At 43.0% G+C, this 19,138-nt stretch overlaps 1 protein-coding gene across 6 annotated transcripts in view; it reads right to left on the bottom strand.

The window, feature by feature from the left end:
• NEGR1 (neuronal growth regulator 1) overlaps positions 1-19,138 on the bottom strand; it is a 748,663-nt gene that overhangs the window by 86,195 nt on the left and 643,330 nt on the right. For 2 of the 6 annotated variants that reach the window (XM_068239223.1, XM_068239227.1), the window contains exon 7: positions 14,653-14,694. The exons of the other annotated variants lie outside the window; for them this stretch is intronic. In XM_068239223.1, the coding sequence (XP_068095324.1) occupies positions 14,653-14,694 (42 nt within the window). The remainder of the gene's footprint in view (positions 1-14,652; positions 14,695-19,138) is intronic. 6 annotated transcript variants of the gene reach the window in all.

Raw genomic sequence — 19,138 nt, 5'->3', positions numbered from 1 at the left:
CAGCGGAGGACGGTGGCACAGGAGCAATCAGGCCAGAGGGACTGGAGGAAGCCCCAGGTATGTATACATTTTTTTATAACCCCATCATCTCAGGTTTACTTTAAGAGATATTATTGCTACTGCTCTGACACTTCGCTTTGTTGCTGCCGCTTTTCACAATTGTCGCTTCAGTTGTCATTTAAAAGTACAAAAGTATATCCATAATTTTTTTTTCTTGATATTTCTGCTTAGAGATAAAAAATAACAGTCTAGGTTTATCTTCCTGTGAAGGAAGAGAGTTCTTAAAAGCATTTAATGATTGTGAATTGTTTTATCTGCGTACGAGAAACATCCTTTTACAAGTACAATTTACAAAGTGAGATAACTAAACAAACTACATACTGAGAAAAAAAAGAACTGAACTTTTCTGCATTTTCTGTAGAGGCTGGCGGGGTTCAGGGGGAACGGTACAGAAAGAAGCACATTGTTTTACAGGTCTGTTGCACTCTAGCAATATGGTAAATCGTAAAACCTACTGATATTTATATCAGGGTTAAACAAATCATTGGAAATGATTTATCAGATTCTGTTAGCAGAAAGCTATGTGTGTCTTAAAGGGTCTGAACGTTCATATAGAGATCTCCAATCATGTGTACTCTGTAAAATACATCCTATCAGATAAGCACCAGTAACTTGCAGCTGTATGACTCGATAACTGCACAAAGCAGGAAGCATTGACACTCTGGAGTAAACAGCTACACTAATTAGCAAACTATCACACCCACTAGGCATTTTGCTGTGAACAAAATATTTGGAGAATGTGCTAGTATTCTTGAAGAGCGGCACTTTAAACGCATTAATCAATAACATTTTTACCCATAATAACATCTTAAGAACCAGAATTAAACAAAACTATATATATATATATATATATATATATATAGATATATATATATATATATATATATATCTCGTCAAAACACTAATATGACAGGTACAGCCAGCATGTCCCACTTTAGCATATTCAGCAACTGTAGGCCCGACCCCACAACAACTATAGCTATCTTGTCCCCATATAACATGTGTATCCGTTATGATCCCCCTCTCATGACATTACAGGCTATGGCTCTCCTTTATCACTTCCCATTGTAGCCTTTCTATACTAATGTCTCATATTGCAAATTGTACCATTAGAACGCCGTCTCTCATAGAGACCCCATCCATTGTCATTGTTTTACAATTCTCAAATGCTGCCCCTGGTTTTGGAGACCTGTTCCTGAATTTTCTTTTTAAGCTACTTTCCTGCAAAAATAAAAAAATAAATAAAAGTCTTCCTTGAGACACCAACCCTTGCAAAAAGATTTGTACTATGAGCTGTTGCAATTGTTCCAAACGCATTTATTTACTTCCTGAGCACTGAGCAGACTGCCATGCTCTCTCCCCTGCACTGAGCAGGCTGCCAGGCTCTCTCGCCTACACTGTGAAGACTGTCAGGCTCTCTCATCTACACTGAGAAGACTGTCAGGCTCTCTCCCCTGCACTGAGCAGGCTGCCAGGCTCTCTTCCCTGCACTGAGAAGACTGTCAGGCTCTCTCCCCTACACTGAGCAGGCTGCCAGGCTCTCTTTCCTACACTGAGAAGACTGTCAGGCTCTCTCCCCTACACTGAGAAGACTGTCAGGCTCTCTCCCCTACACTGAGAAGACTGTCACTCTCTCTTCCCTACATTGAGCAGACTGCCAAGCGCTCTCCCATACACTGAGCAAACTACTAGGCTCTCTCCCCTGCACTGAGCAGACTACCAGACTCTGTCCCCTGCACTGAGCAGACTGCTGAGCTCTGTCCACTGCACTGAGCACACTGCCAAGCTATCTCCCCTACACTGAGCAGACTGCTATGGTCTCTCCCCTGTACTGAGCATACTGCCAGGCTCTCTCCCCATACACTGAGCAGGCTGCCAGGCTCTCTTCCATGCACAGTGCTGACTGCCAGGCTCTCTCCACTGGACTGAGCAGAGTGTACCTGAGATGACTTGAAAGGAGAAATTCATACATACTGTACCTGGGGCTTCTTCCAGCCCAGTTCAGCCTGATCGCTCCCTCGCCAACATCCTCCGCTTCCTGGATCATCCGCAATCCTCCCGGTTACTTCGGGCTGTCGGGGCTAGTCGGCGCAGGAGCAGTGCTGCGCTGAATACTCCCGGCGCGCGTGTGGCCAGGCCATGCATGCGCAGTAAGCCCAGACTCCCACAGTTACCGGGAGCCATATCGGTTCATCCACGAGGCAGAGTATGGTGGTGAGGGAGTGATCAGGCCGAAGGGGGCTGGAGGAAGCCCAATGTCTTGCTTTTAAGTTAAGTTACCTCAGGTTTATTTTAAGTTGCAATCTTACCAGAGAGATTCGGTCTATGCCTTCCTCTTGCAGTCTAAACAATGGGAAAATGCAAACCAGGCATCAGCAGCCACTCCCACAAAACTCTCTCTGATGCTTTTGACCATGTAATTCAAAGTTCAAAAGAGAATTTTTAGATGCCGAAGACTCATTTCACAGAATGAGGAAATATTTGAGGACTCTGATGACTAAGGTGGCCACTAACAGTCCAATTTTCAGCGAAGAATCATTTGAGCGATCAGATAATTGTGATTATGAACGACTGCAAACAATTCTTAAAGTGAACCCGAGGCGAAAATAATCTGATGAGATAAACTATTGTTTTTATCCTCCTTTTTTTAGCTACCCCGTGGTTTTATTTAATATTTAAGCATTTACAAAGCATATTGAATGTCTTATTGTGTCTACACAATGGCAATCTATAAAGTGTCCCAGAGTTAAAATACAGTAACTATTGACCTTTTTTTCTATCTCTCCCCTGCCCTCAGAAGTTGTAATCTGCCAGGCAAACTTTTATGGCTGTAATTTGGTTATCAGTGAGGTTTACTATATTCCCACCACGGTACAGACAAGACAGAAGCTGTCATTTGCATGCCTGAAAATTAACTCTTTCAAGCGGCAAAATAAAGAAAAACAGCCTGGTTAGTAATATGCTTTGTACTGCACACACACATAGTTATCTCATCCTGCCACATGGTGCCTCAGGTACCTTTTTAATGCCATAGTTTGACAGCAATTTAGTCCATCAGAAAAATGTTTTTTTTCTAATTTGTTGTGAACGGTTGGAAGTACAGATTGGTTTGTTGATGGTGAAATAGTCAATGCATTACAACACGTGTTATTTCCAATCCCATTTACCTGATTACTCAAACGATTCTTCGCTAAAAATTTGCCACCCCTAGACGGTATCTCAGAATTTCTGTCAGAAGATGGCCTTTAAAGTGGACCTGAACTCTTGCACAGGACAGAAGGATAGCAGAGAGAAATGCACCCTGTATGTATTTAGAGAGTTTAGCCTGTCTAATTCCCCATCATATGTGACTAATTGCAAGTTGTAATTTGATCTCTCAGCTATTGCAGGATTTGTATCAGCTGTAACAAAGAAATGTTTTTTTACAGGTTACTATGCTGTTGCTTATCTTTGAGAGCAGAGAGGAAGTTTTGAGTTCCGGCCTGCTTTAACCTCCTTGGCGGTAACCCTGTGTGTGACACGGGGTAAGCCGCCGGAGGGTGCCGCTCAGGCCCTGCTGGGCCGATTTACATAATTTTTTTTTCCTGGACGCAGCTAGCACTTTGCTAGCTGTGCCAGCACACTGATTGCCGCCGCCCCGCGCCCGATCACTGCTATCCGTTGCGGCGCGTGCCCCCCCCCAGACCCCGTGCGCTGCCTGGCCAATCAGTGCCAGGCAGCGCCGAGGGGTGGATCGGGACTCCCAATGACGTCACGACGTCGCTGACGTCGGTGACGTCATCCCGCCCCGTCGCCATGGCGACGGGGGAAGCCCTCCAGGAAATCCCGTTCTTTGAACGGGATTTCCTGATCGGAGATCGCCAAAGGCGATCGAAGCGGGCGGGGGGATGCCGTTGAGCAGCGGCTATCATGTAGCGAGCCCTGGGCTCGCTACATGATTTAAAAAAAAAAAAAAAAAACTGCTGCACTCCCTCCTGGCGAAATTTTTCATACCGCCAGGAGGGTTAAGAAAGCAGCTCAACATACGGAAAACTCATCAAAGTAAGAACATTAAAACGTCTAGCCGCTTAAAATGGCATTGTCATTAACATACAGTATTGTCCAAGAAATGTTTGGAAACTTGCCTAGTGCAGTAATAGTTCATGCCAGAGTGACCTCTATTTGGACTCCTGAGCTTCTACGCTCCTTGATTTAGCACCCATTATCTCTAATGAACTTGTGTTTAGCAGTTTCCATACCTGTTCTGGGCGGCTCAGAATAATTTAGATAAAAAAATAAGTTGAGATTTTAAACAGTGTTACACCTATGACTTTAGTGGTGATTCACTAAACTTATCTCATGAATTGTTTTACTTATTCACATTTTACCATCTTTCTTAAAGCTAATCTTTGAAATTAAAAGACCGCTACAGCGCAAAAAGTAAGCAGCTGAAATAGGACAGAACCAACAGGTGTTGGTCAAGTCCATCTCCTCGTGGGGATTCTCAGGGTTTTCTTTGTTTTCAGAAGCATTTTCTGGATGGCAGTTGCTAAGGACCTGTTTCTACTAAACGTGGATACTGGATGCAGAAAAACTGACTCCAATGAATGCCTGTGGGCCTGTTCTCACTAACGTGTATGTCATTGTATGGAAAAACAGATGCATGATGCAGAAATCTGCATCAGAAGAATTGCGTGTAGTGGAAACAGGCCCTAAATAGCCACATCCAGAAATCTGGATGCAGAAAAACTGATACAGAAATGATGCAGAACTAGTGGAAATAAGCCCTTGTCAGAATCAGAATCAGAATCAATTTTATTTCGCCAAGTAAGTTTGCACCTACAAGGAATTTGTCTTGGCAGTTGCTTAACAAACACAAACAAAAACAATACAAGGACAGACAGTGTGTATATTACAAGTCAAGGACATTATAAGTATAGTGGCAGTAAGCAATGTGAGAATTGTTCATTTACAGTTCTGTGCTGATTACTATCAAGTCCTAGCAGCTCTAGCGTGGTTCTGCATTTAGTATGGCTACCGCTTGAGGAAAAAAGCTGTTCCTGTGTCTAGAGGTTTTGGTAGCGATTGACCGGAATCTTACTCCTGAAGGCATGCGCTGGAAGATGGAGTGAGCTGGGTGAGAGGGGTCAGAGGCAATTTTGGATGCTCTCTTTCTGCACCTGCTAGCGTAAAGATCCTGCAGGGAAGGTAAGCTACAGCCAATTATCCTTTCCGCTGTTCGGATGATGCGCTGCAGCCTCCCCTTTTCTAATGCTGAGCAGGAGCTGAACCATACAGTCATAGATGATGTTATGGTGGATTCAATAATTGCAGTGTAGAACTGCACCATTAAATTTTGAGGTAGGCCAAACTTTTTCAGCTGCCGTAGATGGTACATCCTCTGTTGCGCTTTCTTGACAATAGTGGCCGTATTGTTATCCCATTTTAGGTTGTATGAGATCGTGGACCCAAGAAACTTGAATGACTCTACCTGGGTTATTGTGGATCCATTTATGGTTAAGGGGAGGTGCTGGGGGGGAGATCTCCTAAAGTCTATTATCATCTCCATGGTTTGAGAGCGTTTAGTTCCAAGTTGTTGCTGCTGCACCAGGAGGAAAGCTGTCCCACCACCTGCCTGTATGCAGATTCATCCCCGTTTTGTATAAGACTAACTACTGTTGTGTCATCTGCAAACTTCAGAACCTTAACAGATGGATCTGTGGAGATGCAGTCGTTGGTGTACAGTGAGTAGAGCAGTGGGGAAAGCACACAGCCCTGGGGTGCCCCAGTACTGACGGTCAGAGAGCTTGATGTGTGTTTACCAAGTCTAACACGCTGTCTCCTATCGGTTAGGAAATCGGTTATCCATTTGCAGATGGATTCAGGTATGTGTAGCTGGGAGAGCTTGCTGTGTAGCAGAGATGGCATTATGGTATTAAATGCAGAGCTGTAATCTACAAATAAAATCCTGGTGTAGGTTCCTGGGGTGTCTAGATGCTGTAGTACATAATGCAAACACATGTTCACGGCATCATCTGCGGATCTATTAGGCCTGTAGGCAAATTGCAGAGAGTCCAGCAGGGGATCTGTGATAGATTTCAGGTAAGCCATTAACAGTTTTTCAAATGCTTTCATGACCAATGATGTCAGGGCAACAGGCCTGTAATCATTTAAACATGTAGGTTTTGAATTTTTTGGGATTGGTACAATAGTTGACCTTTTAAAACAGTCCGGAACAATTGAGAGTTCGAGAGATGCTTTGAATATGTCTGTGAATACAGGAGCTAATTGATCGGCACAGAGTTTCAGGCATTTCGCAGAGATAGAGTCTGGCCCCATTGCTTTCCTAGTGTTTTGTCTTTTGAAGAGTCTGCTTACATCTGATTGGCATATTGTTGAGCATGCACATCTGGGGACAGGTCAATAGATTGTGTCTGGCCTCCTGTGTTGTATAGTTGCTGAGGCACCGCAGGGGGTGGAGACGTTGGCTGGCAGGAAGAGTGTTCAGTTTGCCTGCTGCAGAGATGGAAATTATGCGAATTGACTTGGTGTGTTTGGCTTTTGTTGCTAGTGCAAACCTGCAATAAAATGTATTCAGTTCATTTGCAAGCTGCAGATTATTTAGTGAGGGCGGAGATTTCTTCCTGTAGCTGGTAATTTCATGCAGAGATTTCCATATTGTGAATGAGTCGGCGTTTGAACATTCACATTATAAATCGCCAGTGCAATCGCAAGCACTGAACGCTTTTGTGAGCGCTTTTTAAAGCGCTTCTCCCTGCGCTTTTAGATCGATTTGCGCTTTTCTAATGGCTTTTTAAATCGCTTTTGTCCGGCAATTTTTTTTTCTTCCTGATGAACTCTTTGACCTGGAACAGAATAAATACAATGTATTTATTCGTAAAAGTGCTGGGCATATAGCTTTTCAAAGCGCCTTTTCAAGTGATTTGCGATTTCCCCATACTTTGTATTGAAGCACAAGCGCTCAGGAAATGGTGCCGGAGCTGCTTTTGCAATTGGAAAGAAAGCTCATCGCTCATGTGAGAACACTCACATAGAGCAACATTGCAGAAGCGCTTTTAAAGCAATTTTTGAAATCACCAGTGCTTAAAAATAATCGAAAACGCTTACAGTGTGAACAAGCCCTTAGTCTAAAGCCTGATAACATGCTTTTGCTCGTGGTTGCAAACTTGCGACTTCCGGTGCATTGCATCATGCTAGGTATGAAATGTCCCATAGACTTACTTTGGTGTAGCGTTACCCTGCAGCAAAACAGGGTAATGCACCGCATCAGTGTGAAAAGGGCCTCAGTTTCCTCCCTCTGAGCACAGTCTAAGGGCCCGTTCATGGTGCAGGGGAAAATGCCACATTTACTGCAACGCAGTGACACGCAAAATTGCATGCTAAATGAATCCTATGTTATTAACAATTTACTCTGTCAAACAGATGTAACTGCACGACAGGCTCACTGAAGTGCAATGCAAAATGCTGACCTGCAGCCGCAACATGCTGACTGCAAAGTCGAATCGGACCCAATGCAAGCCTATAAGAAAAGCTAAGTTTACCATCAAAATTGAGCACCGCTGTCCTGGCTCATCCTAACCCCGCTGGTCCCGGTAACCAGTAATCATATAGGCTTCCTGTTTGTAAAAAACAAAAACAATGAGAAGCGTCCTGCAACTGAGAAAATTCTCATTGGTTTATGTGGACCAATGAGAATTCTCCTTGCTAGGTAGGATTCACATGTTTTTTTTCTTTACAAACTATAAGGAAGCCATATGCGGGCGACGTGAAAAACAGGAGAAATACCGGTGGACGGGGAAGCAATTGGGTTGCGGTGCAAATGTAATGGATGGAAATGGCAGGTGTGAATGCGATCAGCGTGGATGAGCTGATCATCCTGAGTGGATGAACTGACCGCACTGTTTCCGCATTTGCTGCATTTGCATTGTAGTGTGAGCCCAACCTTAGCTGGTTTTGATGCTGGAGAACGAGAGGTCTCAACTCTATTCTTTGTTTCGCTTTAAATACTTAATCTGAGTTTACGGAGTGAAAAATGAAAATAATGAAAAATAAAATGAATCTTTTTGGATATTTGAAGTTATCAGAGACAAGAAAGAACATTTCTCTCTTTAGTGAGTTGGGGCCATTGGGGAACACTCTATAAAACTCATACAGGTTGACTTCTACCCTCAGAGTATTGATTTCTCGAGTCTGTGTATTTTTGTGGAACATGTATCACTTTAGAGCCGGAGACTGTGTGCTTTTTGCCGTTCTTCAAAGTGATTAGGAAGATTAGACAATCATTTGTACAGACATTGTCTGCTTTAGTGTTACAAATTGTCCCACGGAACGCTGTGTTTATGTGAGCGTTCTGTAGACATCAGAGAGAAAGACTCTGTGCCTACAGGGGATATCGCCGTCTCACACTTATTAGGAGATACAAATGCAAGAAAAGCAAAAGTTTCAAAACTCGTCCAACCTATAAATTCCAACCCTCAAAACAGTCAGCCACAGAAACATAACTATAAATTATGAGGCCTACTATATACCTCATGGGCTTGATGCTTAAAGTAGCGGTAAAATTGCAGTACAATTTTACCGGTACTAACGGCATGGCAAAGCAGATGGTTTCAGCGCACGGTGTTAGGCGATGCCATAGCAGTAATGTTCTTCTGCACGTGGCACGTAAGGGTAATTACTCCTTCCTCCGAGTTACTATGACTCAGAGGGGGAATAGTATTTACCACCGCCAGGGTGAGTGTCATTCGTCTTAACCTGTGGTCCAGCACACTGGAGCTGACAGCGGCACAACGGGAAGGACCAGCAGGACACAGAGGTACTTCAGATACTTCTGGAGGCTAAAGGAAGCCTCAGGTCTGTACAATTAAACTTTTTCCCTCACTTAACATTTCCTTTAATCTCCCTAGCGTTCTGGACGAGCTGAGCTCGTCCAGTGACGCCGGAGGGCACCGCTTAGGCCCTGGTGGGCCTATTTGAAGATTTTTTTTTTAAACACGCAGCTAGCACTGTGCTAGCTGCGTGTTTCTCCGATCGCTGCCGATCCGCCCCTACCCGCTGCGTAATAGGGCCCCCACCCCAAGACCCTGTGCGCAGCCGGGCCAATCAGTGCCAGTCAGCACTGAGGGGTGGATCGGGACTCCCTATGATGTCACGATGTTGATGGCGTCATTCCGTTCGTCGCCATGGCGATGGGGAAGACCTAAAGGAAATCCCGTTCTGAACAGGATTTCCTGATGGGCATGATCGCCGGTGGCGATCGGAAGGGTGGGCGGGAATCGGCAGGGAGGGGGGTATCATGTAGCTATTGATAGGCTAGCTACATGATTTAAAAAAAATTAGAATTAAAAAAACATGCGTGGCCGTGCAGAATCAGAACGCCAGGGAGGTGGTTAACCGGTTCTGGAATTAAAACTATGCAGCACATGTAGCTACTTAGGCCTGATGCTGCGTAGTTTTAATGCTGTCTGAATTCAAACACAGATGACAGGACACAATAGCGCGTACCGGGCGGGGCAGATTTCAGCTGTGTAAAGACAGCAGAGTACCGTAACTTGGTCAGGAGCAGTTTCTATTGGCTTCTGACCTCCTAATCACTGTGAGACAAATTACAGTGATTGAGAAGTGAAACAAAAGTTACTGGCAGGTAATACAGATGGTGGGCACCATATTCCTTTCATTCCAAATCTCTTGCAGTTCATGAACTCATTTTATATGCATTTAACAGTTTTAAACTTATTATGGTAAAAAATGTTTTGCAATTTTTCAGAGGGGAAATACCTGTTGTACAGTGCAGCGAATACCTGTTGTACAGTGCAGTGAATACCTGTTGTACAGTGCAGCGAATACCTGTTGTACAGTGCAGCGAATACCTGTTGTACAGTGCAGTGATTCTAAAGAACTGACATCTCCATGCTCACACCTAGCTAACCTTAAACCCCCCCCCCCCCCCCACACACACACACCTTTAGTCACATGGGCATGGATGGAGCCATGATTGCTTTGTAAGCTACAGCCACGCCTCCCTGCTGACAGCCAATCATCTTTTCGGACTGACTGAGAGGAGGGAGGGCATAAGCAAGCAGCTGGATATTGGTGAGGAGGCAATAAGAAACTGTGAATTCATGCAGTAGGCAGTGTTGGACTGGTAGCTGGAAAAGCTGAGGAAATGCACTTGTTGGCCAAGCAGCAGCAATCAGGTGTTGCTGCTCACAGTGAAGACTTGCTGCACGTTTCTATTTGGAGTGATCACACAGGGTTACTGCTGCTTGGCCAGCAGGTGGATTTCCTCAGCTTTTCCACCTCCCAGTCTGACACTGGCAGTAGGTACTGTAGTTTCCTATTTTACTTTGCAAAAGCTACAATTTATTTGAACTTGAATTACCTCTTCTTATTGGTCTTATCTCATGATTCATCTCACCTAGGACCTGATGCATTAAATTCCGGTAAAGTTGTTGTGGGGAGAGAGAGCACAGTAATTTAAATGTTACTAGCACAGGGGGATCTGCTAACTCAATAGCGCCACGTGCGTTAGTAGGTCAACGCATGTGTTGCTATGGTAACACTAGTTACCATACTACTGCACACGTTACCGCGGTAAAGCACGGGCCGCTAATGGGTTAACGGCCAGTGCTCCCCTTGCGCTAGTAACATTTAAATTACTGTGCATTCCCTGCACACGCCAACTTTAGCAGGGTTTAGTGCATCAGACCCCATGGGGCGTATTTAATTTACTTTTTCTCTTAAGTTTTCTCCCAGGTGATATTTTTTACACCTTATCAAAAAAATGCCTTCTAAGCCACCAGCAACCAAGAAAATACTCAGAATTTTCACCGACTTTTTGGTACTTTTCAATTGCAGAGATCTGAAAAGTTACTTTAAACAGAAAATGAAAAATAATCTTCTAGAAGAAAACTTAAAGCGGGATTGTCATCATAGAAATCAAATTTCAACAGAAACTGGTCTGAGTGTATTAAGTGATAAAGATGCTAATCCTGCATTCAAAACTTGCAAAACTTTTTCTGCTGTTTTGGATTGGAGTTGTCACATACTTGCACTGGCCCTAGTGCCAAAGAGTGCCAAAGAGTTGCATGCTGGGAGTTCTTTTTATCTATAATATATTCCTCCTCTTCCATTTATTTCCCTGCCTAGCTTTCTTATCTGAAACACCTCTGCTCACTTGTGTTTACAAGCAAGGCTGAGTTGACTCAACGATTGGAGGATAATACAGTGCAGTTCTTAGTATACACCTCAGTGGGAGTGTCTGAAGACTCTGGGAGGAGGGCAGCTAATGAATACACAATGAGCAAGAGAAGGGAGGGGGAAAACAAGAGTCAGGGAGGATATGATGTCAGCATTAGCTTGGCAAGATGGCCACCGCCTAGAATAGGATTTTCTGCTTTTCCTTTATAAAATTCACAGGAATCATTACGTGGATAGCACAATACATCTGTTATGTAAGTAGAAGTAGTATTTATCTACTTATATATGTATTTTTTATTTCTAGGTTAGCATGGGTGTCGCTTGTTCTTTAAGGTGGCCATACATCAGACGACGTATGGGAAGATTGACCAAGAAACAGCTCTCTCTCTGATTGAATCTGATTGGAGAGAGATCTTTTGCCTGCCTATATACCGATGGATGATTCCCAATCAATTTCAGCATGAAATCTCTTGGGAATCGGCCTTGTGACGCCTCATCCGCTGCCTCGCCGGCGTGCCCCCTAATTTAAATTGTGCCCCATGCAGTATACTTTGCCCGCTGGCTCCGTGCTCTGTTCTCCAAGCACATGCACATGCCCCATGTGGTTGTTGGCCTAACGTGTGGGGATTCCGCAGGGTTCGTCACTGGTCCCGATATCACATGCCGTTACCACCACGCAGCCGTTCCAGCATGTTGGCCCTACATCTTGCAGTATCTCAAATCAATACATGAGACACCATATTAGGCCCGAAATTGGTCGCATCCTCGATCGGGCATGCTCTTGGCGGCACCGATTTTCATCCAATTATAATAATCGAATCAGATGATTGATCAGCCACCAAGTCGCCTGGTGTATGGCCACCTTCAGAAAAAACAGTGAACTGAACAAGGGCCCTCATTTGTTTATCTCAGAAATTATCTCTCCTCTTAGTTGAGGTGAAAAATAAGAAAGATGAGACATGTTTTGTGATCCAATTCACTTTTTCTCCTAGGTGATAATTTTTCGTCTTCTGTTTAAAATAACTTTTTAGAACTGTGCAATTGAAAAAGTACCATAAAATAGGTGAAAACGTACTGTCAAAATTATTCTGAGCATTTTCTTGCTTATTAGTGGCTTAAAAGGCACTTTATTGAAAAGGGCCTTGATTCATTAACCGGCACTAAGCCAGTTAGTGTGCCTTATCACTTAGTGGGCACAAACTACTGCGCTAACCTTATCTGAGGTTAGTGTGCCTTATCTGAGTTAGTGTGCCTTATCTGAGGTTAGTGTGCCTTATCTGAGGTTAGTGTGCCTTATCTGAGGTTAGTGTGCCTTATCTGAGGTTAGTGTGCCTTATCTGAACTTAGTGCCCCTTAAGTAGCTTTGTGCACACTAAAAGATGCACAAAGCTACATTGCGCACTACACCGTCGCATCGTGTTGCACCGTGCTCAAAGTTCGGCGCATTACTCTGTGCGCGATGTAGCTTTGTGCATCTTTTAGTGTGCATAAAGCTACTTAAGGGGCACTAAGTTCAGATAAGGCACACTAACCTCAGATAAGGCACACTAACCTCAGATAAGGCACACTAACCTCAGATAAGGCACACTAACCTCAGATAAGGCACACTAACTCAAAGTTATGTGCGAGACTCTATTGGCTGCTAGGCAGGAAAGTGCCCTGAAATGGCTGAGCCCAAACCTAACTACCAGAGCTGACTGGATCAAATGCATAGATAGCACCCTCCCCTACAAAAAGTTGATTTACCGTATGTACACCGTATATCTACATTTCATAGGATCCGGGAACATTAAATTAAATACAGATGTTGGGTCGGAACTATGCCTGGCTGCTTTGTGACTGAATAGTGGGAGTGCTACCTTGGAACAGCTAAATGGTGCTACTTGTTAAAGAGACTCCGTAACAAAAATTGCATCCTGTTTTTTATCATCCTACAAGTTCCAAAAGCTATTCTAATGTGTTCTGGCTTACTGCAGCACGTTCTACTACCACCATCTCTGTAATAAATCAACTTATCTCTCTCTTGTCAGACTTGTCTGGAAGGCTGCCAAGTTCTTCAGTGTTGTGGTTCTGCTATGAACTCCCCCATCCAGGCCCCTCTCTGCACACTGCCTGTGTGATATTTAGATTAGTGCAGCTTCTCTCTGTTCTATTATCTTTTACAAGCTGGATAAATCCTCCTCTGAGCTGGCTGGGCTTTCACATACTGAGGAATTACATACAGGCAGAGCTGTCTGCACTCTGCAGGAAGAAACAGCCTGACACTTCAGTGGAAGATAGCTGCAGGGGGAAAGAAACACACAAATGATCTATTGAGATTCAAAAGGAAGGCTGTATACAGCCTGCTTGTGTATGGATGTATTTTCTATGTGTGGACATACTGTACATCAATCTACTTCCTGTTTTGGTGGCCATTTTGTTTGTTTATAAACAAACTTTTTAAAACTATTTTTAACCACTTTTAATGCGGCGAGGAGTGGCGAAATTGTGACAGAGGGTAATAGGAGATGTCCCCTAACGCACTGGTATGTTTACTTTTGTGTGATTTTAACAATACAGATTCTCTTTAATGTCAATTTATCTTGCCTGTCAGCACCGATCACTCTCTTGAAGTTCTGTTATGCATTGCAGTGCCTTCACGTCTAGATTACACCCAAACCCCACAGGATCTAGTAATGCCTTTTATGTTTGTGATTGCTTACCGTTGGTTGCTAACCTTGTATTCTTTCCACTTTCTACGTAACCAAATATGACTTTTCTTCATGTAGTATCTTTGCTGTTTGATATAACCATTGACTATGCTAATTACGATTACGTGAAATTTTGCATGTATTTTCGCAATTACAGCCATTCAAAATTACGATTTGGACATTCAACTAGTTTTGAGTAATCCAGATAAGGCACACTAACCTCAGATAAGGCACACTAACTCAGATAAGGCACACTAACCTCAGATAAGGCACACTAACTCAGATAAGGCACACTAACCGGCTCAGCACCGGAAAACTCTTTTTTACTCCGGCGTTAACACTTAGCGCCGGTTAGTGAATCAAGCCTAAGATATGAAAATATCACCTGGGATAAACTTGGAGTAACAATGAATTGGATTGGACCCAATGTCCTATTGATCTAACATACATCTAAAATACATCTAACATACAACAGTGTCGGAACTCCACCTTTAAAGAGGAGGCGGCTTTTTGACAGAAACAAAAACTGGGAAGCCTGGGATTACCTAAACACAAATGAAGGCAGTGGGTATACTGAAACCAAACTTTTTTGGGGGGAGGCACCCTTTAGTGACTTTGAGCGTTAGACATGAAATGGTGGTGGATGACATGACAAAGCAGAGAGGAAGTACCCAAACATACTTGAGTGTATGTGGACACTGACCTGAGCTGGTGACAGGACTAGAGGTGGAAGGTTCAATAATTTCTACAGTAGGGGAAGAGGAAAGAAAAAACAAAACAAGAAGAGGTTGGGAATTAATCACACACTGTATGGAAGACAGACATAGAATGAGACAGGCGACATTCATGCAAACATACAGGGTTTACAGTGAAATACAAACTGTTAGTACGGAAATATCTCAAGACAGGAAGCAAGTGATATGAATATATGTCAGCATTCAGCTGCTGCATCACCAACACCAACCGGGCATGCACATTCTCTGCTGTGGCTTAAAGGGTACTTGAACATGTGACATGATGAAAAAAACATGTGAATCCTACTTAGAACTTGCCTTTGTTCACTTTTTTTTTTCATTGCAAAGGATACATAATCCACTGCTTTATCTCTGATTACAGCGCCAGATCTCTTGATAACTAATTAGAGGTCATAAAATGCCTGCATGGCAATAGAAACACTTAACGAGAATCTTTAACAAAAAAAGCCCCTGGGGGGCACTTACCAAAGGAGTGGGAAGGCTGTGGATCTTAAATAGGCTTCCCCCTTCCTCCTCAGTAGAGGAAGTCCAGTGCTGAACTTCCCCCCGTGAGGATCTCCTTGTCGGCCGATTGACGGCGTGCACACATGCGCAGTAGTAGCTCTATGCTCACGCTCTGGAGAAATAACCGAGCACAGTTGGGTCTGCTATATTGTGCAGGCGCACTATTTACATTGGAGCCCGAGCAGAGAGCAGCTACTGCCCATGAGCACAGCAGCAATTGTAAATATTATTGCCCCATCTTTGTCCGAGGGAGCCAGCGCTGGATCCAGAAGGGTGGGAAGGACGGGGGAAGCCTCTTTAGTATCCAGAGGCTTCCCCCATCCAAGGTAAGTATCCCTTCAGGGCCACTTTTTTATTGCAGGTTTACTTTAAAATAGCAGTGTGATGTTAAATCAGTTTCCAAGTTAGATTTTTCAGCCCTTAAAACCAAGAATAAGAATTAGGAAAGTTCTATTCTGGTTAATTCTACAGGTACAATTATTTTCAATATAAAACTTTAGTTTATTTTCACTTCAGGTTTAAAGGAGTACTATCGATTGAAACGACTTTTTTTTTTAATACTCTATATTAGTGTACACATTACCACTAGTGCTAGGGGCACTTTATTTATTCACCCAGGTCTCTCTCTCGCTATCCCTGCTTAAAAATTCATTTCTCACACAGCTCATAGTAGTTTGGGTCACCCTGAGCTGCTTGGTTACTCTGTCACACAGCTCACAAATATATTTCACTGTGTCACTCACAGCATGCAGCAGACATGAGGAGAAATAGGCTGATCTGAGGTGGTAACAGGTAACTAAATGAGCTGGAATATTGCTGGAATATAACAAGCTATACCAGGAGTCTGTGTTTACACTCAGACTGGCTGCCTGCTTGTGGTGATTCACTCCAGGCTGCATCCACTTTACAAGCTGCTGAGAGGGGCAGACCACTGTCTACAATTAGCATTATTAGTATCTTTATCAGTAAAGAGAAGCAAAGATAATAAACACACATTGCTAGAATCTTTAACCCCTTACCACCATATCAACAAGATTCTTTCAGCAAGGTGATAATTAAACTATAAACTGAGGAGTTGATAGCATCTTCCCTTTGCAGAGACATGGTCTAGCCCTCTGGGAGCTCAGTATTAGATACATTTTGTATCCAACACTGACGCCAAAACTGACGGAGGATTTTACAGCTGAGAGGAACAGCTGTGTGAGGATTTAAATTGCTCCTAGTACTTGCCCTAATGTGTGCTACAACATACAGCATTTAAAAATAAATGCATACATCGATAGTATTCCTTTAATTCAGATGGTATTAGAGGTTGCGTTTCATCACAATGCTCAGGTAAGCAGATTTTTTTTTTCAAGTAACAATTGTCCCTTACATATTTACCTCACTTCATGTTTCCTTTAGTTTCTCAAATAAATCCTGGAAACGGTTCTGTCCTGCCAGGCAATTTCTGTAACTTCTGGTACATGCAAACTGGAGGAGGTGAAGACGAACGTCTCTCTCCTCAGGCAGGGCTTACAGAACGTGCGCTCCCAGATAGCTGAGGGCTGAGTTAGCACGTTGGAAGATGATATGCGCCCGCTGCAGCTGCAGATTACTGCTACACAACAGGAATTTAGAACCCTCTGTAGTGGTGGACTTACCTCCTTCAAGTAGACACCAAAAAAATCATTGGTTTATAATAGACAACAATTTCATTCACAATACTCCAAAGTGCTAAAATAATTTGGAGTATTGTGAATAAAATTGTTGTCTATTATAAACCAACAATTTTTTTGGTGTCTAATTGGAGGAGGTAAGTCCACCACTACTTTTTTTTTAAATGAATGGTTTCATCAATACAACATGTAATGTAAATAGTGACGGATGGCGGCTGGGAGGCTAATCCATTTGTTAGGGGTGTTTGTTTTTTTTTTACTTTCTTTTCATAAACACAACTCCTGCCTAAGTAGTTTTCAGTGGTATAACCCACTTCTAGCAGGAATCCCCGTTACAGCCCTAACGGCTTAGCTCTGCTGAGCTGCTGAATATGTGTTTACATTGTTGCTAGGCAACCAGATCCCAGGTGCAGAGACTCGTTTGTGAAGAGTCATAAGCTGCTGGGAGAATCAGTCCCATCTACACCATATGATTCTTTGTCAGATTCGATTCAATTCATTGAATTTATTTGATTTAATCTGACATGTCTGATTCATGATTCGATTCAGTTTGAACCGAATTGAATCGAATAATTAATTGGACATGTCAGATTGAATCAAATAAAATTGAATCGAATCTGACAAAGGATCATATGGTGTAGATGGGACTGATTCCTTCTCCCAGCAGCTTATGACTCTTCTCAAATGAGTCTCTGCACGGCATCTGGTTGCCTAGCAACAATGTAAACACATATTCAGCAGCTAAGTGGAGCCGTTAGGGCTTTAACTGCGATTCCTGCTAGAAGTGGGTTATACCACTGAAAACTACTTAGGCAGGAGTTATGGTTGTGAAAAGAAAGTAAAAAAAAAAACACCCCTAACAAATGGATTAGCCTTCCAGTCCTTCATAAGTCACTATTTACATTACCTGTTGTATTGATGAAACCATTCATTTTTTAAAAAAAAACTTTTTACACTATTTTAGAAGGATGTTTAATAGTTTATGCATAAACCACTTTTTATTTTTTTCCTCATTCGCGGAAGAACCCCTTTAAGACGGCTCTGGCACCTCTGTTAACTGTTTCAGTATATATTTTTGTGTCCTGTGAGCTACTTGCATTGATTTTGGATTCAGCAACTCTACCCAGATTGATCTCTGACCACTCTCTAATTACTGTGATGCTGTGTTGGTGTCAGGTCCCCCCTTCCCCACTTAGGTATTGGAGACTCAATTTATTTTGGTGACATCTGTTTCCTGCGGAAGACACTGTTTCAATATACAGTATGTATCAATATGTAGTTTTCCATATACATAGGGATAAAGAAAATATCGCGCTAGTGTGGGAGTCGTTCAAAGCATACTTGTGGGACTGGGGAGTCTTGATTGCTAATGTCACAGGGTGTAAGGCTGATACTAGTAAAAGTGTGCAGACGTGGAATTGCAGATACAACAAGCGGAATCATATTATCGGTATGTCGCCAAACCCACCGACGAGCATAAAAATCAATGAAGGAAGTTGCAAAGAGCATAAAAATCAATGAAGGGAGTTGAAAAGAGACCATAAAAACCTAACTGAGGAGGTACTGAAAGTTGGCTTTTCTTTAGTAAACAGCTCTTCTCTGAGCGAGGAGAGGCGGCAGGAACACTACTCACTAAGCCTTGCTAAGGCGGGAGACTAGATCTTAGTAAAGATGGTCCCACCTCTATTGGAAATCTAAGTGCATTATTGGACCATTAGATCCAATGCAACGCTATGGGCCTAGATTTAACATCCTGTCAGATAGATCAAATCAATCGAAATTGATCAAAATTGGCCGCGAATAGATTGATAGATTTGATAGAATCGATTTCCGATCGATCAATGGCTGAAAACAACCAGCGTATGGGTCCCTTAAGACCCCAATACAATGTGTTCCAGGTGAGTTTTTGGATGAAAGTATCCAGGCAGATGCTACAAAGTTTATGTGCGAGACTCTATTGGCTGCTAGTCAGGAAAGTGCCCTGAAATGGCTGAGCCCAAACCTAACTACCAGAGCTGAATGGAGCAAATGCATAGATAGCACCCTCCCCTACAAAAAGTTGATTTATGTACACAGAAATACGGTCTCTACATTTCATAGGATCCGAGAATATTAAATTAAATACAGATGTTGGGTGGGAACTATGCCTGGCTGCTTTGTGACTGAATAGTGGGAGTGCTACCTTGGAAAAGCTAAATGGTGCTACTTATTATTGTCAATTTACCATGACTGGTTCTGCCTGTCAACACCGATCACTCTCTTGAAGTTCTGT

This window comes from Hyperolius riggenbachi, chromosome 6, assembly GCF_040937935.1.
Source record: "Hyperolius riggenbachi isolate aHypRig1 chromosome 6, aHypRig1.pri, whole genome shotgun sequence".
In the NCBI taxonomy this organism is placed as follows: domain Eukaryota; kingdom Metazoa; phylum Chordata; class Amphibia; order Anura; family Hyperoliidae; genus Hyperolius; species Hyperolius riggenbachi.
Note: the sequence above shows the minus strand (reverse complement) of the source record. Positions and strands in the feature narration are given on the sequence as shown.